At 46.9% G+C, this 27,857-nt stretch overlaps 1 protein-coding gene across 1 annotated transcript in view; it reads right to left on the bottom strand.

Annotated features, from left to right (window-relative positions):
* The window catches only part of Letm1 (leucine zipper and EF-hand containing transmembrane protein 1), a 37,809-nt gene extending 10,206 nt beyond the window's left edge, over positions 1-27,603 (bottom strand). Inside the window, exons 1-10 of the mRNA XM_075943958.1 lie at positions 27,336-27,603; positions 22,737-22,797; positions 12,319-12,769; positions 10,633-10,776; positions 9,733-9,870; positions 8,957-9,160; positions 5,499-5,618; positions 2,288-2,419; positions 1,725-1,865; positions 1,025-1,159 (exon numbers count right to left, since the gene is read on the bottom strand). Coding sequence (XP_075800073.1) covers positions 1,025-1,159; positions 1,725-1,865; positions 2,288-2,419; positions 5,499-5,618; positions 8,957-9,160; positions 9,733-9,870; positions 10,633-10,776; positions 12,319-12,769; positions 22,737-22,797; positions 27,336-27,414 — 1,605 coding nt within the window. The 5' untranslated portion in view covers positions 27,415-27,603. The remainder of the gene's footprint in view (positions 1-1,024; positions 1,160-1,724; positions 1,866-2,287; positions 2,420-5,498; positions 5,619-8,956; positions 9,161-9,732; positions 9,871-10,632; positions 10,777-12,318; positions 12,770-22,736; positions 22,798-27,335) is intronic.
* Positions 27,604-27,857: the final 254 nt, after the last annotated feature.

Here is a 27,857-nt window from a genome sequence, read left to right as displayed (position 1 = left end):
ACTGCCATGACCTTCTGGCCTTGATCACACTGCATGTCTATTCTGGGGTCTCCGAGGCCATGCAGCAACCTGCTCTCTCTAGGCCAGTCTTCAAAGGAGCCCTTTAGGCTCTCCTGGGCTCACCCACACCCTCCTCTCCAAACTCCAGGGGCTGGACTGGGGTCATAAACTTTGTCAAGCTCCCTTCTTGCAAAGGCTATTGTTTGTTAGAGGCAGCTGCCGGCCTCAGCTCTTCACACTTTCTGCTTTCATCAAGAACAAGTTTTACCCCCTCCTCTAAGCCCTGAATGTGATCCTGATCCTCCATTCCCTTCAAGACGCAAAGGGCTTTTGCCATCCTCCAGGACCCCCAGCGGAGACTTCCTGAACACACAGCTTTCACCTAGTCAGTCTCCTCCTCCTTCTCTCTCATTCAGCGACCAAATTGTCTTCTATCCACTTAGGAGTCTTCACCTGCCCACCACACTGAATATCTGCTCCTTCATTAGGATCCCCTGGCATCTGAGGACAGAAGGACCCAGAAGATATTCATGTTCTGTCCAATTTATTGATAACAAATTGACAGAAGTTTCTCAAGGAGCCTCACACCCAATCAAATGACACCAGGGTGGGCCTCTGCACAGGAAGCTCTGCTTTGAGGGCTCAGCCTTTATTTCCCTTCCCACTGCCCAACAGAAGGACAGGGGCCTAGAAACCCATGAGGAGCCTGGCAGCCTCATCTCAGTGTCAAAGGCTCTAAGCTTCTCATAGCCCTAAGGCTGGTCTCTGCTTCCTTGCCACTACTTCATCTCTCCAGGGAGTAAAAGTATCCCTGGAGGGGCTCCATGGTTGTGGAGGTGAGCCCCCCAACCCAAGAAATGAGTGAGTCAATGGGGTTTCCAAACAGCACATACCATGATCTCTGAGAGGGTCTGAAATGTGGACTGGCTGGAGGGTAAGAAGATGCCTTGTCCAGCAAGACCTCTTTAGGAGCTAAGGAACCCACAGTCCAGCCCTGCTCCTCCCCTGGTCATGTACAGCTCACCTTTAATCCCTCTAGCACAGGTGCTGTATCCTTCAGTGTCTCTGAGGACACACTCACAACAGGCACCTCTGGCTGAAGCTCGGCCCCTGGCCTCCCAGGAATGGTGGCTTCTACTACTTCTGGCTGGGTGTCCTTCTGAAATGTAAGCAGTAGCACAGTGTCACCTTGGTCCACACTCAGCATATACTCCTGACAGGTACACTTGGCATAATCTACTAAATGACGAAGAAGACCCACAGATCACCCAGCCGTGGTAGTTCCCTGCCCCAGGATGAGCAGGCCACCTGAGCCTCCTCACAGACTCAGTCAGAACATGCTGCCTGTCTCTGGGGCTAGTCCAGGTGAACGGATGGACGTGAATAACCTAGGCAATTCCAAGCTTCAGTCACAGCTTCCTGCAGCTTTTGAGACCATAGGGCCAACGGGTGAGCACAGTTATAGGGAGTCAGCCGCTCTTAGGAAAACAACCCTGAGAAGGTGGGTCCCTTGGTGACTCCTGTTTGGGTGCTAAGCCAGCCCCTCCTATGCCAATTGTGTCTTGACTATAGCTCCACAGTCAAGCACTCCTGTACCACTCCGACCCCTGCAGGCAAAGACAGGATAGGACTGAGAGTCACATGCGCGGCCATAAGGCAGGCTCTAGAAAACTTGGACTGGGACAGCCTTGGTCCTAGACAGTCAATCACAGCAGACTGCTTACCACCGCCTCGGCAGCCCTCTGCAGTTCTTCCAGGTGCTCCTGCTGGATGGCAGCCTCTTCCTGCAGTGTGGCCTCCAGCTTCGCCTTGTTGTCTACCTGCTCGCCCTCCACCTCTGCCGCTTTCACTTGAGCCTCCTTTGCCTTAGAGGGAAAGTGGAAGGAGAAGGTAACTGCCAGTGAGCCTGAGGTGCCAGACCTATAATACCTTTACCTCGAGCTGAGCAATGTTACCACCTAGGCGTCATACAAAACAGAATACACTAGTGGGAGTTTGCCTCCTAAGTGTTCAGAGGTGCTTCCAGGATCCCAAGGGTAAGTAGGGTTCCCCATCCATCAGAGAACTGTTTAAGTTTCAGAGCAAATCTCAAATACATCAATTCAGATTTGTCACCATAGCATTGCTGTGCTTGAGACCGAGCCACATGGGGGCTGAGCAGGGAGACAAACCAGGGAGCTGTGAAGAGGACAGCAAGCCCAAGGTAGAGAGGTTCCCACAGCTGTGGAGGCGAGGGTACCAAGCCCACAGAGATAACGAGTCAAGAGAATCTTCCGACAATACATACCACGATTTCTGGAAGGGTCTGCAAGGTGGACTTGAGCTGGTCAGCAGGTGAGAGGGTGTCTGGGAGGTACATGGCCCGGGACAGTATGAGCAATGATGTGGGGATCTCATGATGGAGGTGCAGGTCGAGCCACTGGAATCAAAGAACATGCGCTAGCAGTGCTGTCCTTGCTGACCCACAGCCCCAATGCCTCTCCTGCATCCCAGAGTTCCCTTCTGTGGCTTTGACTTAGTTGAGGGACACAGAGTCTAGGTGCCACAGCAAACATGATTGAGCAAATAGGTTCATTAAGTCACTAAAACACATTTCCAAAATATATTTCCAAAATATCTTTCAGGGACTGGAAACAGCACTTGCTACTCCTGCAAAGGGCCTGGGTTCAGTTCCTAGCATTCACATGGCAGCTCACAACTGTTGGTACCTCGAGTTCCAGGGGATCTGACACCCCTTTCTGACTTCCATGGGACCTGCACATACAAGATGCACAATCATACATGCAACACCCATTCACATAAAGATTAACGTACACACTCACACACAAACACACACACACCTTAGTAAACTGAACAACTGACCATCAGCTCCAGGTACTTCAAGAATGGTCATTATGCTCTGTGCTTGAAAACAGGCTGGTACACTGGCCCAGGGATGGTGGTGGATATCTGTAATCCCTGCACTAGCTGAGGTAGAGGATCACACGCACACGTTTTATGACAGCTTGGGCTATACAACCCGACACTTAAAAAAAAAAAGGCCTAGGGTACCATACATATATATTACTTGTACCCATTACTATAGCAACTTTTATTCATTTATTTTACATTTGTTTATTTGGGAGGGGTGGCAGCACGTGCCGCAGAGGCACATGAATAGAAGTTAAGAGAATGACTTTTGGGAGTCTTTCTCCTCTTGTACAAGGATCCTGGGAATCAAACTCAGGTTGTCAAACTTGGAGGCAAGCACATTTACTCACAGAGCTATCTTACTGGTCTATGTGTTTAGATGTAAATAAAAAAATTTAGAAAGCAGAAGGATACCTAGAAATTCAGTCAGACTGGGTAATATAGTAGGAGATTTTGTCTAGAAAAATTGTCCTTTCTTTTTTAAAATTTGAAAGCCGGGTGGTGGTGGCGCACGCCTTTAATCCCAGCACTTGGGAGACAGAGGCAGGTGGATCTCTGTGAGTTCGAGGCCAGCCTGGTCTACAAGAGCTAGTTCCAGGACAGGAACCAAAAGCTACGGAGAAACCCTGTCTCGAAAAATCAAAAAAAAAAAAAATTGAAGGGCAGGCTGGATGTGGTGATGAATTCATCACCTCATTGGCAGGGGCAGGCAGATCTCTAAGTCTGAGGCCAGCACAGTCCACATAGCAAGTTCCAGGACACTGAGGGCTACACAGTGAGAACTGGTTTCACACAACAACAACAACAAAATTTAGAGGACAGGGGCTGTAGCTCAGTGGCAAAGAGTTTGCCTAGCATACGTGTAGCCTCTAGTTAAACCCACAACACTATGCTAAAAGCAAACTGAAGGCTGACAAGATGGCTTAGCAGATAGAGACATAATCCCCCCTCCCCCAACTCCTAAGACAGAGTTTCCCTGTGTAGGGTGGCTGCCCTGGAACTCACTCTGTAGAGCAGACTAGCCTCAAACTCACAGATCCATTCCCAGCACTTACAAGGATGCTTACAACTGTCTGTAACTCTAGTTCCAGGGCATCCAACACCTTCTCTTAACAGCCAAAGGTCACCAGGCATGCATGTGGTACATATATAGACATGTAAACAAAATACTCATACACATAAAAATAAAATAAATAATCTTTAAAAAAAAAAAGAAGAAGGGCTAAGATTAAGTGAAAAAGGAGAGCAGCAGAAGAAAGGCAGAGGTCAAATGACCATGACCTTGGATTTCACAGTTCACTAAGGTGCACAGCTTTTAGGTCTGTGCTGGAAACCTAAGTGATGAAGAAGCCCTTGGAAGACAAATTAGAAAGGATTGCAAGGTGTAGCGGCGTAAACGAATGCAGACAGATTGTAACAATATATATAGCTTTAATGTAAAAATAGACTTACAGAACCACCGTTCCAGTGGAGACCAGGAAAGCAGAAGCGACAGCTGGGAGGACTCTCGCAAATATATAGGCAGACATTAGCCCGAGGCGAACACGCCCCCTAAGGGGCGGGACTTATCCCTACAGCAAGGGCCAGGCAGTGGTGGCAGGCACCCTTAATCCCAGCATTCTTGAGGCAGAGGCAGGTGGGTCTCTGTGTAAGGTCAGCCTGATCTACAGATCTAGTTCCAGGACAGCTAGGGTTGTTACAGAGAAACTCTGTCTTGAAAAACCAACCAAACCAAAGAAAACCAAACCAAACCAAAAACCAACAAAAAAAGGGTTGCAGAAATGTGTTTAGTGGGAAAGTAGGCGTTCACTCATCCTTGGTCACATGTGAGAGTACATGGAAAGTGGCAAGAGGGACAGGTGTGAAGCTGAGTTAGGAGGAAGACCAGACTCATCTCTCCAAAGAAGAGGGGCTATAAATGTCACTCACTGCCACAAACCTGCACAGGGACTATTGCCTCAGGACCCTCCCACTCAGGTAGGGTGCAGTGCCACATACCAGGCACCCACTTGGAGAAGCCCAGGCTTAGCGTAGCTGAGAGTGTGGATGCGATGGTAGTCAAGTCGTGAGGGTGGTCTGATTCGATTTTTAGTTGAAGATGGTCTTAAATTTCTAATTGTTGCATCCACATCTTGAGTGCCAGGATTACAGATGTGAACAGCCATGTCAGGTGGCACCAGAGATCCATCCTGTGCAAGCTAGGCTAGTCTCTCAACTGACCTATAGCCCTAGACCTCTTTCCTTCTGTTTGTTCTGAGATAGGGTCTTACACAATAGCCCAGGATGACCTCAAACTTAGTGATCCTTCTGACTCAGCACGTTTCACCATGCTCAGGTTTGTGTGTATGTGTGTACTCCCATGCAGTGTTAAGGATTGAATTCTGGGCCTGATATGCATACCCCTTGTGCCAACCTAAGGACTTTTCCAGTTTGAACAAACACACACACACACACACACACATACACACACACACACACGCACACGTGCAAGCATACATCTGTGCTGGTCTGGAGGAAAGATAGATAATTCCTAACAGAGGAGAGAGAAAGCTACTAACCTGCCCCAACTAGTCACTGAGGTCACATACCTGGTTCAGTTGGTCCTTCAGACGGTCTTCTGTGACGCCAAGTGCTCGCATGCCTCGTGCTCGACATGCTGCCTGCAATTCCTTGACATTCAGACTGTTCACTCCTTCCTCAGAAATCAACTGGAAAAGAAAGCCAAGTATTGCTTTTCAAGATCATCTGGATCTAAGACATTGATGTTAACACACCTGAGGTTGGAGAAATGGCTCATCAGTTAAAAGCACGTGCTGCTCTTGCAGAGGACCTGGATGTGGTTCCCAGTAGCCACATGCTGGCTCACAGCCATCTCTAACTATAGTTCCAGGTAACCTGATGTCCTCTTCTGACCTCCATTAGAACCAGGCACTTATATGATGCACATGTAGGCAAAACACTAATACACATACAATTTTAAAAGTTAAAAAAAGGTGGGGTAGTGGTGGTGCACACCTTTAATTCTAATTGGGAGGCAGAGGCAGGTGGATCTCTGAGTTCGAGGCCAGCCTGGTCTAAAAAGGAAAGCTCTCTATCCCTACTCTGCAGCAAGGTTCCATGTGACTCTGTTGCTACAAGTGACATAGCTGTCTCTCCACACTGCTACCTGGTCCCACCCACAAGTTAAGTATTGTGGGATATTATTACACAATGTGAAGATATATTGCTGTGATTGGTGTAATAAAAGGCTGAAGGGCCAATAGCTAGGCAGGAAGTATAGGTGGAATTTCCAGGGAGAAAAAGGAAGAGAGGAGGATTTTAGGTGCACAAGACAAGACAGGAGACATGGAGAGGAAACAGGAGGTACAAGATGGAAGAGAGGTATTGCCATGTGGTGGAATATAGATTAAAATACATGGGTTAATTTAAATAATAAGAGCCAGTTAGTTAGGAACAAGTCTAAACTATAGTCCGAGCTTTCATAATTAATAAGGAGTCTCTGTGTTACGATTTGGGAGCTAGCTGGCTGGACAGAGAAAGACTAGTTACAGTTAAGGGGTAACTTTAGAACAAGTGAGGGCATGGGCTCCCATTGCACTGGCTGACCCTCTAAGGTAAACACCCCCTTCCTCACTTCTGCAGATACCCTGGCTGCCAGGGCAGAAGTCCCTCATTACTGCCTCCCACCAAGCTCCCACTGACACCACAGAACCTGGTCTCATGACTGTGGACAGGTGTCGAAGTCCTGACTCCACATGACAGTGAGGGGTAGAGGGGAACCACGGGTCTCCACTTGACAGTGAGGGGTAGAGGGGAAAACATGGGTCTCCACTTGACAGTGAGGGGTAGAGGGGAACCACGGGTCTCCACTTGACAGTGAGGGGTAGAGGGGAAAACATGGGTCTCCACTTGCCTCTAATGACACCTTGACAGAGAGGAGGTAACTGTTACTGCCTGCTGAGGATAAAAGTCAGCTCCTTGCTAGCTCTCTCCTTGCTAGCTCCCTGCCACTTTCCCAGCCCAAAGCCCCCTGGGCTTGCTCACTGAGTGCGTCCTTCCTGAAAGACTCTCTGTTAATACAGTCAGTGCCTGTAGTTCTGAAAAAATGATATAGCAAACAGACAAAAAGCAAGAAGGACGACAAAGGCAAAAGACCCACAGACTCCCCAGTCCTACAATATTAGTTATGAACTATAACTAGTATATTTGGGAAAGAAAAACAAGGGCATGTATACACCTTTAATTTCAGCACTTGAGAGGCAAAGGCAGAGGCAGGCAGAATTCTGTGAGTTCAAGGCCAGCCTAGTGCACACAGCAAATTCCAAGACAGCCAGGGCTAAGTAGAGAGCCCTTGACTGCCTCAAAATAAATGAATAAAAAGAGAGAGACAGGGAGGAAGGAAGGAGAGGGAAGAGAATAGAAATTAGGAAGGCAGGGAGAGGCAAGTCAGACCTGGTAATTCCATGATTTGGGAGGCAGAGGCAGGAAGATTCAAAGTTCAAGGTTAGCTTGATAACTGAGATCCTGTCTGTTCAAAATTAAAAAGCAAAGAAAGAGTACTAAGGCTAGGTGTGGTGAGACTTGACTACAATCCCTACAGGGGGGGAAACAAGAAAATTAAGAGTTGACTGAAGGCCAGGGAAGCAAAATGGCACTTCCCATTAAGCTTGATAACCTGAGTTTGATCCCTCGGACCAACATGGATTAAAAGAACTGACTCACGCAAGTATATCTGACTCCACACATATAATGTGTGATGCCCAATGCTTGCACACACACAGACACACTAAGTAAATAAATGTTAAAAAAAATTGTCTTTAAGGTTCAATTCCCAGTATCCACATGTCAGCTCATACCTGTCTGTAACTCTAGTTCCAGGGGATCCAACGCACTCACACAGACATTCATGTGGGCAAGCACCAATGGACATAAAATAAAAATAAATAAATCATAATAAATAAAAAAGAGTTAAATTCTAATCTTTTTGTTTTTTAGTTTTTGGAGACAGGGTGTTTTTGTAGCTTTGAAGTCTGCCTTGAAACTCACTTTATAGAACAGGCTGACCTCAAACGCACAGAGATCTACCTGTCTCTGCCTCCCGAGTGCTGGAATTAAAGGCATGTGCGCAACCACTGCCTGGCTAAATTCTAATCGTGGTTACATAGTGAGTTGGTGGCTAGGCTGGGTTACGTGACACCCAGCCTTGGAAGACAGAGGCTGGGCACTGCCTAAAGCAAGCTAGCTAGGAAACTAGCTATAGTGTTAAGTTTTGGGTTTGATTGAGTAAGATGGAAGAACAATTGAGGACGATCCCAACATCATCCTTGGGCTTACGCATACACATGAACTCACTCGTGCACACCACAAATGAGCAATACATACCCATATAAATACTACATATGCATGAAAAATGGAAAAAGAAAACAGAGCAAGGCTGGAGAGTCTCAACAGATAAGAGTACTAGCTGTTCTTCCATCATGCAAGGGTTCAATTCCCGTCACCTATAGGGTTAGTCATTCTCAACCATCTATTGCTCTAGTTTCAGGATCTCATGCCCTCTTCTGAACTCTGAGGGTGCCAGGCACACACATGGTACACATAGATACATACAGTTAAAACATTCATACAGAAATAAATCTAAAGGAATTAGGGAAAAGAAAAGAGGGTTAAAGGAACAGCCCAGGAGTCAGAGTGCTTACATAGCACTGTGAGGCTCTGGGTTCAATACCCAGAACCGTTCTTCCCAAGCAAAAAGAAACAAATAAACAAAACAACAACAACAAACAAACCAGGCGTGGTGGTTTATGTTTGTAATTCCAGCACTCAGTAGCCTGGGGCAGGAGGATCGCCACAAATGTGAAGCTAGCCTGGGCCATTTAGTGAGTTCTAGGCCAGCCTGAGCTATGTGAGAACAATGACAAGAAAAGCGAGAAGACAGAGCCCTGAGGAGAGAAAAGGGAATCTGTGCAAAACACAGAGATGAGAGGGCGCCTCACAGTGGCCAGAACAGGACTCTGCAACAGCTGTGACTTTCACTGCCACTCACTTTGTCATCAGCCTTTATGGACCTCAGGCGCATGGTGAGCTGGAAACGCAGGAAGTTGTTGGTGCCGATGGACTGAAGCTCCAGCAGCTTGCACAGTGCCACCAGCTGAGGCCTCGTGAGGTTATCCAGGGTCAGTTCATCCTCAAATAATTTGGAAAAACGCATGATTTCCTCATTGCTGGGTCTTTCTCCTGTCTCCCGGATCTGCAGAAGTAATCCCAAGTATTAATCACGAAGTACAAACTATGCATTCTCCTGTTCCCAGAGTTAGCTTTGGGTTCCAGCTGGAAGTAAGGAACCGAGAGAGCAGATGCAGAGGGCCAGACCACCTACCTGTCACCAAGCTCTCCAGGGGTGGTCATACCTCAGGCACTCTAAGCCTGCAGGAAGCACTAGATACACAGCACCTACTCGTGCATCACCATCCAGGCTGCTGTCCACCAGGAGACTGGGAATGCCAGTGTGCAGTCAGTTCTGCTGTACTCTTTCCATCAGGGCTGTGGGCACTGCCCTGGGCTCTCATGCCACACCCCAGTTTGTCAGTGGCAGGAAGAGGTGCATTTGTATACACTACAGCTCCCTTGAGAGGGACTGAGCACAGGGAGCAGGCAGTTAGCTTAAGCTCTGTCCTTAGAGCTTTATCTTCTGAGTATACAATTTAAAAGAAAAGAAAAGAGAGAGAGAGAAAGAAAGAGAAGTAAAGGAAGGAAGAGGGAAGAAAAGGCCTAGTAGTGCTTGACATTTGAATCATGGTGTGACAGATGGGAATACTACACCTTCTGGAAAAATGCAGAGAAGTCTTTGGTGGCATTCCCCTTGGCTGCCTTGTTCTTCAGGGCCATTTCCTCTATGGTGTCCTGGAGAAACTTGGCTAGCTCTAGCTTTACCCGAAGCTCTTTCTTCAGCCTTTCCTCCTATGAGAGAAAACTAAAGGTGAACCCTCTTGCATTCCGCCATGACCTGTCTCTACAGTAGGAAGTAGTCTTGAAGCCTGCTTAGAATGCTGCCTACTATAAGACAAGTCGCCCACATCCCATATTCTTCAAGGGACAAAATCTAAATGTGACATATTCTTAAACTCTACTTCATCATTTTTAAAAAATGTCTGTGGGAAGCCTCAACCTTACCTCACAGCAGATGTTGGTATATTTGTTTCATGAGGGACCAGACAGTGAGGTTTTGGGGCCTCATTTGGTCTGACATAATCACTTAGCTCAGCTGGTGCATCACAAAAGAACCAGACAACACATGTAATAGTGTGTGGTCTGAAGGAATTTTAGACTCATTTTCTTTCTATTTGTTATTTATTTTTTTGGGTGTGTGTTTGTATGTTTAACGTATGAGTATGTACATTGACTTACATGAGTGCGGACATTGTGTGTGGAAATCAGGAGATACCTTGGTCCTCACCACCACCTTGTTTGAGACAGGGTCTCTTTTTTGTGTTTTGCCCCTAGCTGACACATGATCTTTCAAGAATTATCCTATATCTACCTTCCATTTCATGATAGGAGACCTGGGATTACAGATGTACTACCCAGCTTGGTTTTTACATGCTTCCAGGGATTTAAATTCAAGACCTTGTGTTTTCATGCAAATATTTCTTTACCGATTTAGCTGTCGCCCTAATCCTTAGACTAATTATCAAACTGCATTCAAAGTCCCAGTGGCCTCACCTTGATGGACTGGGTTTCAAATGTGGATGGCAGCATGTTGGGGAAGAGCTTTACAACTACAGGCAGCAGGAATTCCATGAAGGGCACGATCACGAACACCAGGAAGGGCACTAGACGGAAGAGGTCTGCACAAATCCGGAGAAACTGCAAAGATGTGGAAAGATCAGTGGGCAGAGCAGGGCAGGAACATCTCTCTTACCATTACTACACCACGGTGTGACTCAGACTCTTGGCAGATAACCTCCAGAAACCCACCTCTTTCTCACAGTCTAAACATGCTAATGGCCTTAAGAAAAATAGGACTGGGTGCTAACCCACAGCTCACCAGATGCACAGAATGTGAGACCGGCCCAAAGGAGGGCCATTTAGATAAGATAGCTATCTACGAAAGCTATCCCAGAACACCCCCTGCAAGTAGAGGAACCTGTGAAGTTCTTCAAATGAGTTTAAATTTTTCCACAGCAGAGCCTACTACAGGCCACAGTCTGACCAACTCCTTAGATGCCCTAAAGGCATGTTTCTCACAAAGTACTTGCTTGTTTTTAAAGGTCCCAATCTCTTTCTCTTTTTCTTGTTGTTGTTTTTATGTGCACGAATGCTTTGCTTGCATGTATGTCTATGTACCATTATGCATGTCTGGTATACAAAGAGGTCAAATGAGAGTGTCTAAAGTCTTGGTGACTAGAGTTAGAGACAGTTGTGAGCCACCACACTGGTGCTGGGATTGAACCCAGATCCTCTTCAAGAGCAATAAGCATTCTAAACTACTGAGTCATCTCTCCAGCCCCATGGTTCCAATTTCTTTAACAACTGCACTATCCTTAGCTCCAACTTTTGACTGGCTTTTCTGGCCCAACTGTAAGTTTTTCAAGTCTTTCCACTCAGCTTTTGCTCCTGATCCCCACTATAAACCTGGGTAAAAACAATTATTTCATTATATGTGTGTAAGCACATGTGTGTACCTATCATGTATGTGGGAGGGTGAATGTGTGCCATAGTACACACGTGGAAGAGAAAGAACAACTTGGTGCAGCCATTTCTCTCCCTGTACCCTTACATGCTTCGGGAACTAAACTCAGAAGGTCAGGCTTGGGTGAAAAGATCTTGTCTTGAAATTTCCTCTGCCAGATTAATCTGTCATCTTTAAACTCAAACTCCCACAAAGTCCTTTTTGTCCCCCCCGCCCCCAGAGACAGGGTTTATCTGTGTAGCCCTGGCTGTCCTGGAAACCACTTTGTAGACCAGGCTGGCCTACAAACTCACAGAGAACCTCCTGCCTCTGCCTCCCGAGTGCTGAGATTAAAGGTGTGCACCATTATCACCTGGCATCTCCCATATAATGTTAAGTGCAACAAGTGCTTTAATGACTGAGCCATCTCTCCAGCCTCAGGAAGGGCCTTTTCAGAGCTTAAGGACAGAAGGAATTACATACCAGGCTCACAGAGTCAAAGAAATAACTGAGAGACTTCCCCAAGGGACATAGTGTCTATGAAGTAGAAACAGACCCAGATCAAGGGCAAGGCTGAAGGAAATCACCAAGGGAGGAAAGAATGTGTTAGTATTCACATTACAGTTCACTAGGAGGATGAGAAAGGTTCATTTTTTATAAACCTTTACTGACTTTTATCAAAAGGAGTAGAATAAGCTGAGTAGAAAGGAGAGCACGGCGGCGTGCCCCATCCATACCTGCCTGCGCTCCCGGCGGGTCAGCGTGTGGCCATTGAGGATGCGCCACAGCATGCGGGCAGCTATCTTGGTGTCGATCCAGAGCAGGCGGAAGCCATGGTAGTAGTGCTTCAGTTCATCCAGTATCTTCTGCCCAAGGGACTTCTTTACTACCACTTGAACTGGCGGGCTGTACACAGGGCCACCCTCTTCCAGCTTCTTATTCTTGTCCTTCAAGGACTTAAGGGACTTCTCTATCACAGAGTCCTCTCCTAGGGGAGGTGATGAGTGCCAGCTGCGCACAGGAAGGTACTGAGGTCCTGTGACAACCAATCTTGCAGAGGCAGGTGTCCATGTTGCCCTTGCAATGGTGCCCTGGCACTCAAGCCTCTGAGTCCAACAGCTGCGGGGCTCACCTTTGAAGCAGAGGTACACAGGGTTGACTGGAGGACAGCAGCGAGATAGAATTTTCCTTGAAATGGGAACAACAGAAAAACCGCAATGAGAAATCCTACCTATCTGACCACTCAGTACCAAATACTAAATCATACTCCATGGTGGATCAAATTAAGTATCCCACTTCTTTGAAGGAAGCCTTTAGAAGGGCTAGGATGGTGTGTGGCCTAGCTAGACCTCACACATGAGTGTGAGCCTTACTGGCCTAACTCGTAAGTCCTCAAAGACACACAACAGTAGGGAGACATGCATACATAGGAGAAGTCCCTGGCACCTGATGCAGGAAGTGATATTCATAACTTTGGAATTCGAGGGTATAGGGTCCAGAGTCAAGAGTCCATCCAGTTTGGATATTCTCTCTCAACAGGTGACTCTTGGTTGACAGAAGGCACTGGAACAAAGGGAAAACGCCAAAGGAGAGTCCAGGGTCCATTCCCTTACCTGGCTCTAGCATGACTCCCCCACCTCTGTCCCTTCTTTCCCCCTCAGTGTACTCTGACGCATGCAGCTACCAAACACCTGCCATGGAGAGATAAGAGGCACATGTGTCCTCAGGGCCTATGCCTCTTCACCAGAGTGAAGGCTCCGTAGGAGCCCTAAAACAGGTGGGGCCACAGCCAGAGGCTGTTTCCCAAAACCTTAAGACTTCTTCGTCCACACAGGATCAAGCTCACAGGACAGCCTGGAACCCAGTAGTACTCATTCACAAAGTGACCACAAAGACCAACTGCAGTGGGGACCAGGCCTAACGGGCAGCCCAGGGTTTGTATCAACAAGACCTTTTCTGACACCATCTGGAGCCAGAGTCAGTGCTGAGATTGCCATCTGCTCATGAAACAGCTGAGCTTGGTCAGGTTTAAATCGTACATTAGAAACCTCTCCCCGCCAGTCATTTACAAACCAACCTCTAGGTGGCCACCAACTCTAAAACCACTCCAGAGGCCTGTCGTGGGGGACCATAACCCACTGAAGCAGACGGAGCTCAACATCTGCAGCTCTGGGCTGATGAAATGGCTCAGGGTATAAATCTGCCTGCTGCCAAGCCTGATGACTTGACTTAGATCCCTGGGACCCACACTGGTAACGAAAGAGCAACTCCTGCAATTAAATTGTCCTGACTTCTATCCTGGTGCCATAGCATGAAATCCTGCCCCTACACATAATAAATTAAAATAGTTTAAAAAAGCCTGTGTAGCCGGGCAGCAGTGGTACATGTCTTTAATCCCAGTACTTGGGAAGAAGTAGAATCCAGATCTCTGAGTTTGAGGCCACCGTGAGCTACAGAGTAAGATAGTGAGTCAGTATTTGTTAGTCAGTACTACATATAAGACCCTGTTTCAAGTAACAGTACCACACACACACACACACACACGCGCGCGCACACACTTACACACACACAAATGCTGGGCCACTTGCTGCAATTGCAATGACCTCATAACTTGACCTCTCTGGACTTCAGGAGCTTCCTTTGTAATCTCATGTTAAAATACACTTAGGAATGGAGCTAACAGTGACTGCCCTGTCAAAGCAATGGGAAGCAAGGTATGACTCCAGAGCCACAATGCTTCATAGGTACACTAGTGGTGCACACGGCCTTGGCTCACAGTGCCTAACGTACAGTGATAGCTGGGACAGAGCACGATCAGCCCACCAGAATCAGGGCATGAGACTCAATGGGCTCCAAGGCTCTAGCTGCTAGGCTCAGCTCTGGTGCGATCACTGGGCATTCTCCAAACTCCAAATCTGTCCTCTGTCACAGCCTACAATGATTTGACAGCAAGCAGTGATATCAGAGAAGAGTGGTATGGACATCCGTGGACCAGTGAAAACAGTGACTCAGTGTGTCTGTGAGCATGTATGGCAGCCCCCACCCCCGCTTCATCTATCTCCTTAGGGCTCTGGTAAAGTACTGTCAATCTCTTCCCAAGCCACACCCAGTTCCACACCTCTAGCTTTCCTTGGAGCTATGAAAAGGCCCTTGAATCCACTCTGTCCTGAACCATAGTGTTACATCACTCAGGGTGAGGCTACAAGGAACAAGACAGCACAGCCAGATTCAGAGTACCACTCAGCTTACCAACAGAGAGACGGCAGGCCCTTCCTTCCTACCCCCTTACCTTGGCCTCCCCTTGCCCCTTCAAGTATAGAGAAAGACAGTTCTACACTTGAAACAAGTGCATCATCAGGCTTTTTAAATATCAATCTCCCATCCTCACTGAGGAAAGGTGTGGCTTCCACAGAAAGGTTGATGCCTGCAGGTGCAAGGGCAGCCAATGGGTCAAGGTAAAGACACACATACAAAGATGAAGCGGGCAGCACAGTGTTCTGGCTAAGGGCTGGGTCAAGATCTTGCTCTTCTTAAACTCATCAGAGAGTTTGTTGTTGTTGTTGGGGAAAGACTGGGTATAAGAGCCTCATAGGTCAGAGGACAATTTGTAGGAGTCCATTCTTCCCTTCCACCATGTGGATCTTGGGGATCAAACTTAGGCTTGGTGTCAGAGACCTTTACCCACTGAGCCATTATCACTGACCTATCAGAGAAGTTACTAACCACTGTTAGTAACAACTTACACATAACGTTTTGCCATTTTTAAGCAGTGGAAAAATCACTTTTTTTTTTGGTTGTTGTTGTTGGCAGTGCTAAGAATAAGACCCAGGGCCTCCCACATGTTAGACCAAGTGCTGACTACTGAGCTACAACCCGGCCCAAATTATATAACATTCTTAAATTTTCCACCAATACAGAACTCATCCTGGTGCTGCTGGTGCTCACTGGCGCTAACCAAAGGGCTAGATTATAGGCCTAGCTTCCACCACCCTATCTCCTGACTTCCTCTTGTTTTTGCCTTTCCTCTTCTGAAAAATAACCTACCAAATGAAGTGAAATAGCACCAATCAAACACAGTATTTCAACAAGAAATACACTGGAGCTGGCAAGATGGCTCAGTGGGTAAAGGTGCTAGCCATCAAATCTCACGATCTTATTTCAATCCCTGGGATCCACATGGTAGGAGAGAACTGACTTCCCAAGTTTGTTTTCTGATCTCCACATGCGTACCATAGCACAGGTTCACCTTACATGCATACCCCAAACAAACAAACAAATAGCCAATACGCCCCCCACTGCACCCACCTACCTCCATAATGAAGCCAGGAATCTTAGCAAGGGTGATCACTTACTTAAGTGTCCTGAGGCTATGTTCTGCCCAGCCTGAATGTCCAGGCTTCAAGTAAGGAGCAGAAAGACTAAGTAGCACTACAAAAGAGCAGTGTCTGAGCCTTAGCACACGAGCTACATATTCTGAGCTATCTGGAAGGCAGGAACAGGAATGGGACACACAGACTGACATAAGTCACACATACACAGATGCGGACGACAGATACCCCCCCTGCTGTCAGTGTTTATAGCTTTCATCAACATCACACAAATGTCAAAAGTATGCCTGTAGGCCACTCCCAAGAGGACAACTCCCTTGGTGCACCCCAGAGCCTCCAACCACTGGGTGCTCCTAGAAAGGCATGAAGCAAGCCAGTAGCCAAAGGAGAGGCCTTGCCAGGAAGGACACCAGCCACAATAAGTCACTCTGTTCTTCAGGGAAGTGATGTCAAGGAACCAAGTCATCCTCAGCAGAAAGGAAGAACAGCAGAACAATAGCCTCCAAAATCAAGAGATGATTCCAGAAGTGCAGACAACTCTCCACTTAGAGGCCTGTGGATATACCACATCAGACCACACCTGCTTCCTGGTTTAGGAACTAGATGATACAGGGGGGGAAAAAAGTATAGTAGAATACTTAGTACCTAGTCCCAGCCTAAGACATGAGATTCTGAGAGCTTGGATTGCAGCGTCATTATGCCCTGGGATTATGCTCTGCAGAGATATCCATCAGCACGATTCAATTTCCAAAAGCAAATTTTGCCACTATGAGCACTAAATGTAGTGTAAGAGCTGGCTAGATGGTTCAGCAGATACAGGCACTTGCCACCCTCCCTGATGACCTAAGTTCATCCCTAAGAACCACATGGGAGAAGGAAAGAGCCAATCACCATCCACCAAGTGGTCATCTGACCTCCACACCTGCATTATACCATGTATGTGTAAATACACACACACATACACACACAGGTACTTGCTGAAAAACGAATACTGGGAGCTGGCAAGAAGGCTCAGTGGGTAAGCCTGGAGACCTAAGGTGGAAGAATCAACTCCCAAAAGTTGTTCTCTGACTTCCACATACATATCAGCACACACACATTCACATATATAGATATGCTGTATGTATACAAATGTAAATATATCGAGCTATCCAGCCAGGGATGGTGGTGCACTCCTTTAATCCTAGCACTCTGGAGGGAGAGGCTGGAGAAGCTCTCTGAATTTGTGGCCAGCCTGGTCAACATAGTGTGTAGTTCTAAGACAGCCAGGACTACAAATGAGAGATCTGTCTCAGAAAAACAAAACACAGTAAACCAATACCAATGTGCACCTAGCAAGTCACCTCCAGAACTCATGAATTTCTTTCTTTTTAAAAAGCAAAGAAAAAAATTACAAAAATAAATAAAAATTTCTGAGAGTTCTATGTATTAAGTTCAGCATTCTTTTTAAGATTTATTTATTTATTTATTTATTTTTGATTTTTCGAGACAGGATTTCTCCGTAGCTTTTTGGTTCCTGTCCTGGAACTAGCTCTTGTAGACCAGGCTGGCCTCGAACTCACAGAGATCCACCTGCCTCTGCCTCCCGAGTGCTGGGATTAAAGGCGTGCGCCACCACCGCCCGGCTTATTTATTTATTTTTATGGGTGATTGTTTGGCTACATGTATGTTTATGCATCACGTGCATGTCAGGTAGCTATGGAAGACAAAGGAGGATGCGGACCCTATGATATAAAGTTACAGTTGGCTATGTGGGAATGGGTCCCAGGCTCTCGCAAATAGATCAAGCGCTCTTAACCAATGAGCCATCTCTCCAGCTCCAGGAGTCAAGATTTCTTACATGGGCTAGAGAGGTGACTCAGCTGGTAAAGTACTTGCAGTGAAGCATGAAAACCTGAATTTGGATCCCCAGTCCAAAAGCTGTGTACAGTGGTGTGCACCTATAATACCAGTACATCGGAGGTAGACAGGCAGATCACTATTGCCAGCCAGCCTAGCAAAATCAGTAATTCTAGATTCACTGAGAAATCCTGTTTCAAAAAATAAGGTGGAGAATGACTAAAAAAGATACTCCATGTTAACCTGTGGCTTCCAGATGCACATACTAGCACCACATACATGTGCTTACACTTACATTTACATGCACACAGATTCTTATACTGCTCAGCAAAATGAAAGTTTTTGTTGCTCATCCATAAGATTTAAAATGTATAAGATGGTCAATAGAACATCATAGTTACTAATGTTAGCTTTCAAAGCAAATGTTCAAAATGGTTAACGTACAAGAAAAATGCTAAAACTTGGCATGGTGGCACATATCTATAATCCCAGTACTGGGAGGCAGAGTTGATTTTGGAACTACCCTGGATTACACAGAAAGACTGTTTCATACCAAACAAGGCTTGGGGATGTAGAAGAGCACCTGCCTAGCAGTGTAAGGCTCTGGGTTTGATTCCCAGCACTGAAAAAAAATTTTAACTAATAAAGCACAGTTCTTCACATTTTAATATGAATCTTAAATGCTAAACAGCTGCTTGACAGTCGGGCAGTGGTGGTGCACGCCTTTAATCCCAGCATTTGGGAGGCAGAGGCAGGTGGGTCTCTATGAGTTCAAGGCCAGCCTGGTCTACAAGAGCTAGTTCTAGGACAGACTCTAAAGTAACAGAGAAACCCTGCGTCGAAAAACAAACAAACAAACAAACAAAAAAAGGCTGCTTGACAAGCAGGTGGTAATGGTGGCACATGATTTAATCCCAGTACAAGCAGATCTCTGAGTCTGAGGTTATTCTGGTCTACAGAATGAGTTCCAGGACAACCAAGGCTACACAGAAAAACCCTGTCGCAAAACAACACAAAACAAAAAGGTACTTGACAAATCTAATACACGTCCCTAATGGAAACCCTTTAAAACAGCAGGAAGTGCGGCCACCTCATGGCTAAGAGCGTCCAGCGTAATGAGCACTAAGCTAGCAGGGCTGCCATGCTGTGTCCCTGACTGAAGCTGGCCTGAGGCAGACGGGCACTAGGACAGGAGAGGTGGGTCCAGCCATACTCTGGACCTGTGCTGTTAGTGAGCTGAGCAGGAGGCAAACATCATGATGTGAAGAGGCCAGATTTTAGAAACTATCAGACAGACTGGCAGCAGAAAGCACCTGGCAATACAGTAGAAAAGGATAATGAGGGTGGAACACACCTAGGAACTGCCTGAATGGCCAAGGTCAGGACCTAACAGAAATGATACCACTTTTTCCAAAAAAAAAAAGAGAAATCTTTTTGTGGGTAGCTGAGGGAGACAGGGTCTAACTATGTATCCCTGGTTGGCCTGGAAGTCATTATGTAGACCAGGCTGCCCTTGAATTCATAGAGATCTGCCTGCCTCTGCTGGGACTAAAGGAGTATATCACCACACCGGATGGAAATGTCTGAAGAAAGCAGAGGGAAGGCAGGTAGTTTAGCAGTAGAAGATGGCTTAGTGTAAGGTCCTCAGTTCCATCCCCGCTCTTTAACTCCAAATCTTGGGAGATGGGGTAGCAGGATCAAGAGTTAAAGGCCAGCCTCAGCTACAGGAGATTCTGTTAAAACAACAAACAACTGAGGTGGTGACCCACACCTTTAATCCCAACACTTGAGGCAGAGGCAGGAGGATCTCTTAAATTTGAGGCCAGCCTGGTCTATATAAGGAGTTCCAGGACAGCCAGCGCTACACAGAAAACCCCATCTCTGAAGAAAAAAAAAAAAGAAAAGGAAAAGAAAAGAAGAAGTGCTAATCTTGGGAGTATTCATCCCAAAATGAACCTAGTAAGCCCAAGGGTTTAGGTTCTATTCTCAACACTACAAAACAAAACAAAAACCGCCAATCTCAAGTGGTTTGACAGGTTTAATGGTGTTTCAGTCACAACTCCACAAAGGTTGTTGTAGAGTAGAAGAACTAACAGATTCATCTAGGACACTCAAAATCTCAGAGTGATCAGGATGAGGAACTGGTCCCTACACGAGTGTCAGCTAGAGAACTTAGTAAGGAAAATGGCATATGGTTGATCCCAGTATTAGTCATATATACTGCCCTGCAGTAAGGATTACTATCTAGGCCAATTCAGTCATAAGTCACAGTACCTATTAATCACACCTTCATGAATTTACAGAGAGAAATGGAGCCTACAGAGCACTCCCCTAACCTCCACTTGGTGTTGGCACTTTAAAACCAAATCCTATTCTAACTCCTCCCAAGTTCCAAGAGCAAGGCCTACTGGACCTCACCAGCTCACCAGCACACTTCAGGAAGAGTGAAAGAAACTAAGCCAGGTAGTGGTGGTGCCTTTAATCCCAGCATTTGGGAGGCAGAAGCAGGTGGAGCTCTGTGAGTTTGAGGCCAGCCTGGTCTACAAAACAAGTTCCAGGACAGCCAGTGCTGTAACACAGAGAAACCCTGTCTCAAAACAAAAACAAACCCCCAAAAACAAACATAAAAGTGTTAAAGCAGCTCTGTACACAGACATTAATGCCACTACCAGCAGCACAAAGACGGCTCCGTGACAGAGGTCTTGAGACTATCCAATGAGAAGTCAAATGAACATCTCACTCAACAGGCGCACGGCGGCAGTCCACACAGGACTCTCTCAGTCAGCTGTGCGGGGATCTGACCAAATGATGGGTATGCAGTAGCCATCCAGCCACAGAAATGAAGCTGTGTCCAAGAAGCCTGCAAGCCTGTTCATCCCAGAACTTGACAGGGCATCAAGTCAAACATGCTTTAACAGAAATCAAGTCTTCACAAATGCCTTGTCTTTATTTTAGGGAATTAATAAATCTGTTACAAGAAGCACCACTGGTTGTATTTCAGAGCTGAGTAATCAGCTCCCAGCTCTAAGTGAACACAAACCCTCCAGAAATGAGAGGAGCACAGAACGGGGCACTACTGGTTTCCTGCTCTCCCAGAGGAAGTGACAGGGACATGGAAATGGAAGGAGATGAATCCCCTTTCACTGACCTGAGCTGACAGCCAAGGGCATCTCCTGGCCCTGTCCTTAGGTAAGACAGGGCTGAGGTAGAAACTCGGGCTGCAAGAAGCACAGCAACCCTGGGGCAAGTCCGAGCCTATATACAACAGAGAGTGTTGGTGCCACTTTCAAGAACATCCGGGAAACTGGCTTTCCAACACCATGAAAGCCTTATCTGAAACGCTGCCACCATCTCATAGGCACTGTCATCTTGTAGGCTTTAGGTACCAAAGGGAATGGCTAAATACACGATACTCACTCTGCATCCAGAGCGAGGTGAGGGGCATACTGTGAGCATCCCTGATGCAGGTACCTGTCGTGGAATAATCTTTTTGTACACTGTGAAGATGTGTCACTTGGGTTGGTGTAATAAAAAGCTGAACAGCCAATAGCTAGGCAAGATTTTCAGGACAGAAAGGATGCTGGGAAGAAGACAGGAGATGCCAGAACACAGAGCAAGCAGCATGGGCAAAATAAAGGACAAAATAAAGGTAACTGAGCCATGTTAAAAAAAATAGTTTAAAAGACATGGTTAATTTAAGTTATAAGAGTTAGTTAGGAAACAAGCCTAAACTATCAGCTAAGCTTTCATAATTAATAATAAGTCTCCAGGTCATGATTTGGGAGCTGGCTAGTGGGACAAAGAAGACTAGCTGCAGGTACCCTGGAAAGACCAAAGTATTCAAGGGAGGGTCTGCCTTGTCCTGAACAGATCCCAACACACCCAATACTGCCACAAACAGCTGAAAAGAACTAAGCAAGATTCTGTGGAAAGCCACTAAAGAGTTCAGTTGTGTGAGCACGGGGTGATTAGTCATACCAGGTAGACAAAACTATACTTATAACAACTATACCAAAAACCAGATGCCTAAGTAAAAATGACAGGCTGGGCATGTCAGAGCACACGTGTAATTCCAGTAACTGGAAGGCTAAGCAGTAGGGTCGTCAAAAATTCAAGGCCAGTCTTGATGTGGGAAGGTCATATTTCTATCTGTTGCTTTCATTGGTCAATTAAAGAAAACTGCTTGGCCCTGATAGGTAGAAAATTAGGTAGGCAGAGTAAACAGAACAGAATGCTGGGAGGAAGAGGAAGTGAGCTCAGAGGCCATGCTCCCCTCTCCTGGGCAGACATGATGGCTCCGACCCAGGATGGATGTAGGCTAGAATCTTCCCGGTAAGCGCACCTTGGGGTGCTACACACATTATTAGAAATGGGCTAGTCCAGGTGCGAGAGTTAGCCGAGAAGAGGCTAGATATAATGGGCCAAGCAGTGTTTAAAAGAATACAGTCTGTATGTTGTTATTTCAGGTAAAGCTAGCCGGTGGTGGGAACTGGGTGGTGGAACATAGCCCGCAGCTCCTATTACAACACAGTCTGAGCCATACATCCTATATATGGAGACCCTGTCTCACAAAACAAAAACAAACTGGGAGGTAGTGTCTACCTTTAATCCCAGCACTCAGGAGGCAGGGACAGGCGCATCTCTGTGAGTTTGAGGCCAGCCTGGTTTACAGTGTGAGTTCCAGGACAGGCTTCAAAGCTATAGAGAAACACTACCTTGAAAAAAACAAACAAACAAAACCTAATAGACAAAAACAACTACCAAAATGGAAGTACACCAAAATGCCAGTATACATAACTGGGTACTAGGATTATGGTACTTATTCTCCTAAAATTCACCAACATTATATGGTTATCACCATCGAAGCAAACACATAAAGATTTAAAAGGAACACAAGCAAAGAATAAAGAAGCTGTCAGTTTCAGGTGTATGGCCAACATCCTCAAGCAGACATGCACAGTGACACATTCAGTGATGGGCTTACTTACTCATGGCTTATCAACCCCACGGTGCTGGTACAACTGAGACAAGCTCGATCCCTCCGACTACCTATGACAAAAACAAAGAAAAGTCAGCAAACAGGTGTCAACCAGGCATCTTTGAAGGTCTGAACGGAACCTACCAGTAAGTTTCTGGAGGACTGTTATACATGATGAAGGGCTTCAAAGCATGGTGGAACAGAGCATCTAATCTCCCTAGTTGGAAACTGGGTCTGAGGCTAAGTCCCAGGGAAGGGGCACTGAAGGCCCGTGGTCTCCCGGTCTTCTCCCACTGTGCTAGCTATTGTTGGTGTAGGTAGGCAGGGGGAAGGGCACACTGAATCCTAGCAAGCAGACAACCTTACAGACCAAACAACAATTCCAAGGGACAAGAACTACTAGGGAAAAAAATACCAAGAAGCCCCTATAAGGCTAGCAATATGGTTTAGTGGATAAAACCACTTGCCCTCAAGACCTGAGTTTAATCTCAGTGCCTACATGGTAGGAGAAATAACTCCCAACAAGTTGTCTTCTGACCTCCATAAGTATGCTATGGCAGTCCAGGAATACATGCATACACACAATGAATGTAACTAAAGCAAAATTTTTATTTATCTTATTATTATTGTCATGTTTTTGGTTTTCGAGACAGGGTTTCTCTGTGTAGCCCTGGCTGTCCTGAAACACCCTGTAGACCAGGCTGGCCTCAAACTCAAAGAGATATGCCTGCCTCTACCTCCCAAGTGCTGGGATAAAAAGTATGTGTCATCACGCCTAGCAAAGCAAAATTTCTAAAGGAAGCCACTTATGGAAAAACAGTAGAGATGATCACTAGAACACACTTTGGACACTTTCCCTAATCCACTCTAAGTCTCCTGACACACTGAGAGTTCATTCACACCATTGTGTGAAGCAGGAAGGATGGAGAGAACAGGCTCTCTGCATAGTGGGGACCAGAGGTACCATTCTCAGCAGGGGCCAGGTGGCCCATGTAGAGGTCAGGCAATAGCAAGGGCCAGCAAGGTCACCTTGGCCCAATCCTCCAAGCAGTGGGAGTAGCAGTAACAGCATCCATTTACCAGTTTATGTCAGGAGGGAGATCTTCTGGCTCTATGCGGAAAGAGATCATATTTAGGGTCTGCTAGAACCTGGAAAACTATGGTCCCTTCACCACTATTCACAATTCATAACAAAGATATGGCTACATTGTTATTATAAAATCATGTTTGTTTTTAAATTTTATTTTTGTATTTATTTATTGTATGTGCACCCATTCAGAGGTCAGAAGACAACTTGCAAGATTTGGTTCTCTTCTTTTACCATGTGGGTCCTGGGATTGGAACTCAGGTCAGAAAACAAGAACCTGAGCCATCTAGCTGACCCTCAGCTACATTCTTACAAGCAACAAGTTTACACGGCTTTTTTTTTTTAATGTTAAGTTTCTGTGACTGAAAGTGTTACATGTTAAATCCAGACGAGGGCCACCCAAATTTTTCCAGATTCTTCTTAATCCAAAGAGGCCCAGAACTTCCTCTCTGCCCCTTCCAATCCTACTTCTACAGGATTTGGCTCAGAAACACCCCCAGAGAACCCCGAAGATGGAATGGGTGGACTTTACTCTGATCCCTTCCTGGGTTCTCCCCCAAATAACATCTGAGGGCTGGTCCTGCTCCACTGTCAAAGTCATCCAGGGTGACAGGCTTTGCAGGTCCATATTCCACTACGCTGCACAGGCTGCCTATATTTCTGCTGTCTGTAAATTTGGCGTTTGGTCTAAAGAGACAGCTCAGCAGTTAAAAGTACTTGCTACTCTTGCAGAGGACTTGGGTTCAGTCGCCAACATTCACACTGGCTGGCTCATAACTGCCTGCAACTCTAGTTCTATGAGTTCCGGTCTCCATAGCCACCTGCACCCATACAGACACATAAGTACACATAAATTTCTAAAGTCTAAAATAAGGTTTTTAAAAAATCTTATGTGCAATGATGTTTTGCCTGCATATATGTCTGTGTAAGGTTGCCAGATCTTGGAATTACAGACAGCTGTGAGCTGCTTTGTAGGTGTTGGGCATTGAACCCAAGTCCTTGGGAGCAGTCAGTGCTCTTAACTGCTGTGCCATCTCTTAAGACCCTCTTGGTTTTGATAATTTGCTAGAACAAGTCACAGAACCCAGCACAGTGCTCTGGTCATTGTCACAGTTTACCACAAAGCATACAAGTGAATAGCCAGAGGAGACAAGGACATGCCCAGGACAGTCCTGAGCAACCCAGGTTCTTTCTGCAGCATTCTTTCCTCTGGTCCACTGACCACTATATATTCTCTGCCTCCTAGGATGTTAGGGTTAAGTCCTAGCCCTCTAATCTCACTACAGCTCACTACAGGCCTCTCCTCATCTCCCCTCATCTACCTAGGCCTATTCCCTACTTTCCTTCAGTAACAAACCCAGTTGGGTATGGTGGCACATACCTTTTTTTAAAAGATTTTTTTATTTATTATAAAATAATAACCTCTTAACCTCTGAGCCATCTCTCCAGCCCCACCTTTTTTAAGATTTATTTATTTATTATGTATACAGTATTCTGCCTCCATCTATGACTGCAGGCCAAAAGAGGGTACCAGATCTCATTATAGATGGTTGTGAGCCACCATGTGGTTGCTGGGATTTGAACTTGGGACCTCTGGAAAAGCAGTCAGTGCTCTTAACCACTGAGTCATCTCTCCAGCCCCTGGCACATACCTTTAATCCCAGCACTTGAGAGGCACCAGCCTGGTCTATAGAGTGAGTTCCAGGATAGCCAGGGGTACCCAGGGAGACCCTGTCTGGGCGGTGGGGGGGTTGGGGTGGGGTAAAACCCATTGCTGTTAATCACTCCAAAAGCTTTAGGAAGTCAGTGTCAGGAACAGGGATAAAGACTAAATGTCTTTCCCTGCTTCACTTGGTCTCCAAGAGACTTTTACATCCTTCCAGGCAATATCCTCCCTGACCTTCATGCAAAGCTTCCAGGTCTGGGACACCTTGCAGCTGTCAACAGCTGCAGGAACTCGTCTCACCCGAAGCCAGTCTTCTTTGGTTTCCTTGAGCCTTGACTAGTCCTCACAGGCTTACAAAGTGACAGTGTGGACTGGATGCTTCTTTCTCATACACTCCAGATCTGTCGGCCCCACTTCTGCATACCAAGTGACTTCCTTTCACAGAGAACAGCATAGCAAGGCGAAGGGGAAGGAAAGAAATGCCACACTTCGGCCGGGGAACCAGGTCAACATCAAACATGATGAGTTTACCTTAACTGCAGCATGTATGAGAAAAGCGCTGAAAATCTGTGCCTTCCGCCCCAGAACTCTTCAGCAAAACACCAAAAGAGACACCCTACAACACACCTGACCTAAGTACTCACCAAAACTGTCAAGGTCAAGAAAATCAAAGGAAATAGGAGAAATTGTTACAAGGACTAATGGAATGTGTCTCGGAAGAAAACAAAGAAACACAAAGAGAATGAAGTATGTCACACAAAAGTGCAGAACAAGGTAGGTACTCCAGAGTCAAGAGAATTTTGGCACAATGTTGCCCTCAACTTATTCACTGTGATTAAAAACTAGGATGTTCATCCTATGCCTACTGCCTCTGACAGCACATTATTCCAGTGAGTCCCCTACCAGCTACCCAGCCCTGCCCTACTGGTTCCGCAGCTAACCAGCTGACTAACCCACTATCAGGGAAGCAGTACTTCTGTTCAAAGGGCACTGGTTAACTACAGAAAACATTCTTATGCCTAGAATAATAAGAACATACACAAAAACTACCAGATAATTTTTAATCCATAATTAGGCTATAGAAATAAGAAAGGCCAGAAGTACTTGAACAAGTTAACAGGTGGACAGCCCTTAGGGCAGAGGGAGCTTGAAAGACCGCACCAAACCCAGACTTTGCTGTCTTTCTACCGATCGTAACTGACTTCGTTGCTGTTGTTGTTTTGTTGTGTGTACCCTGGCCTAAAATTCGAAATGTTGACCAGGCTTGCCTGGAACTCAGAGATTCACCTGCCTCTCTCTGCCTCCACAGTGCTGGGATTAAGGGCATATGCCACCACGCCTTGCTCCACACCACGCCTTGTTCCAACTATTAAGGTGAGAACTGTGCTTCTATCAGTAAACTATAAAATCTTGGGTTCCACTCTCGTAGACCAAGTTTTATCCTTACCGTAACTTACAATCAGGACACATCCAAGTTTCCTTAAAAAAACTCCAGTCAGCGGCCACCCCACCCCAGGGAGTGGCCCACTGTGCTGGCATCACCCAAAACCCAATCTCCCCCGGAGTTCCGGCTTCCAGGCCTGAGCGGGCCAAAGGGCACGCCTGGGCTCTGTTCATCATCGAGGGGAGCGCCAGGGCAGCCACAGCCCTAAGGAACTTTCCCAACGCCTCCGTCGGTAGCGGTGACCTGCGGCGACCAGGGCAACTAAGGTCACAGTGAAGCTGCCCAGCCCCGGCGGCATAGAGCCGCCGGGTGCTTGTCATCGCCGCGCTGCCTCGGGGCATGGGGTAGATGGGTGTCCCGCGCAGGACCCTGACCACCCACAACAGGTCTCTGCTGTGCCGCGGCCACTTACCCCGCGGGGAGGCGGCGCGGGGAGGCGCGAGGCGAGCAGGGCCCCGGCCGCGGCAGCTCCTGAGCAAGATGGACGCCATGCGCCCGCCGCGGCGGCGTCCTATGGCGAGCTCCGCTTCCTCGGCGGATCGTCGCCGTCCCGACGCCTGGGACCGGCCCGCGCGGACTGTTGACGGCGGCAGTTAGCTCCGGCAGCCGGCAATCAGCTTAAGGACCCGGTACCGGTAGCGGCCATGTCCCGGCAAAGACGTCCGGAGGCGCGGGGCGGGGCTGGCCGGGCCGGCGCTGCTCCCATTGGCCCGGAGGCGCCCGCTCTGGCTAGGTGAGGGGCGAGCCCGCCCCAGACTACCAATCCCAGTGTGCAACGGGCGGCCAGTTCCCCGACTAGCCATCCCAGCGTGCATCCGGGTGGCTTTCCTACCCCGACTGCGAGAGCTCACCGAGGCTCCTCCTGGAAGGATGAGCTGCTTGCGGTTTGTCGCTAAGCTCAGGACTTCCTAGAGTCAGTCTTGCATGTTCGCAG

Source organism: Microtus pennsylvanicus, chromosome 12 (genome assembly GCF_037038515.1).
Source record: "Microtus pennsylvanicus isolate mMicPen1 chromosome 12, mMicPen1.hap1, whole genome shotgun sequence".
NCBI classification, from domain to species: Eukaryota; Metazoa; Chordata; class Mammalia; order Rodentia; family Cricetidae; genus Microtus; species Microtus pennsylvanicus.
This window is presented reverse-complemented; position numbering and strand designations above follow the sequence as displayed.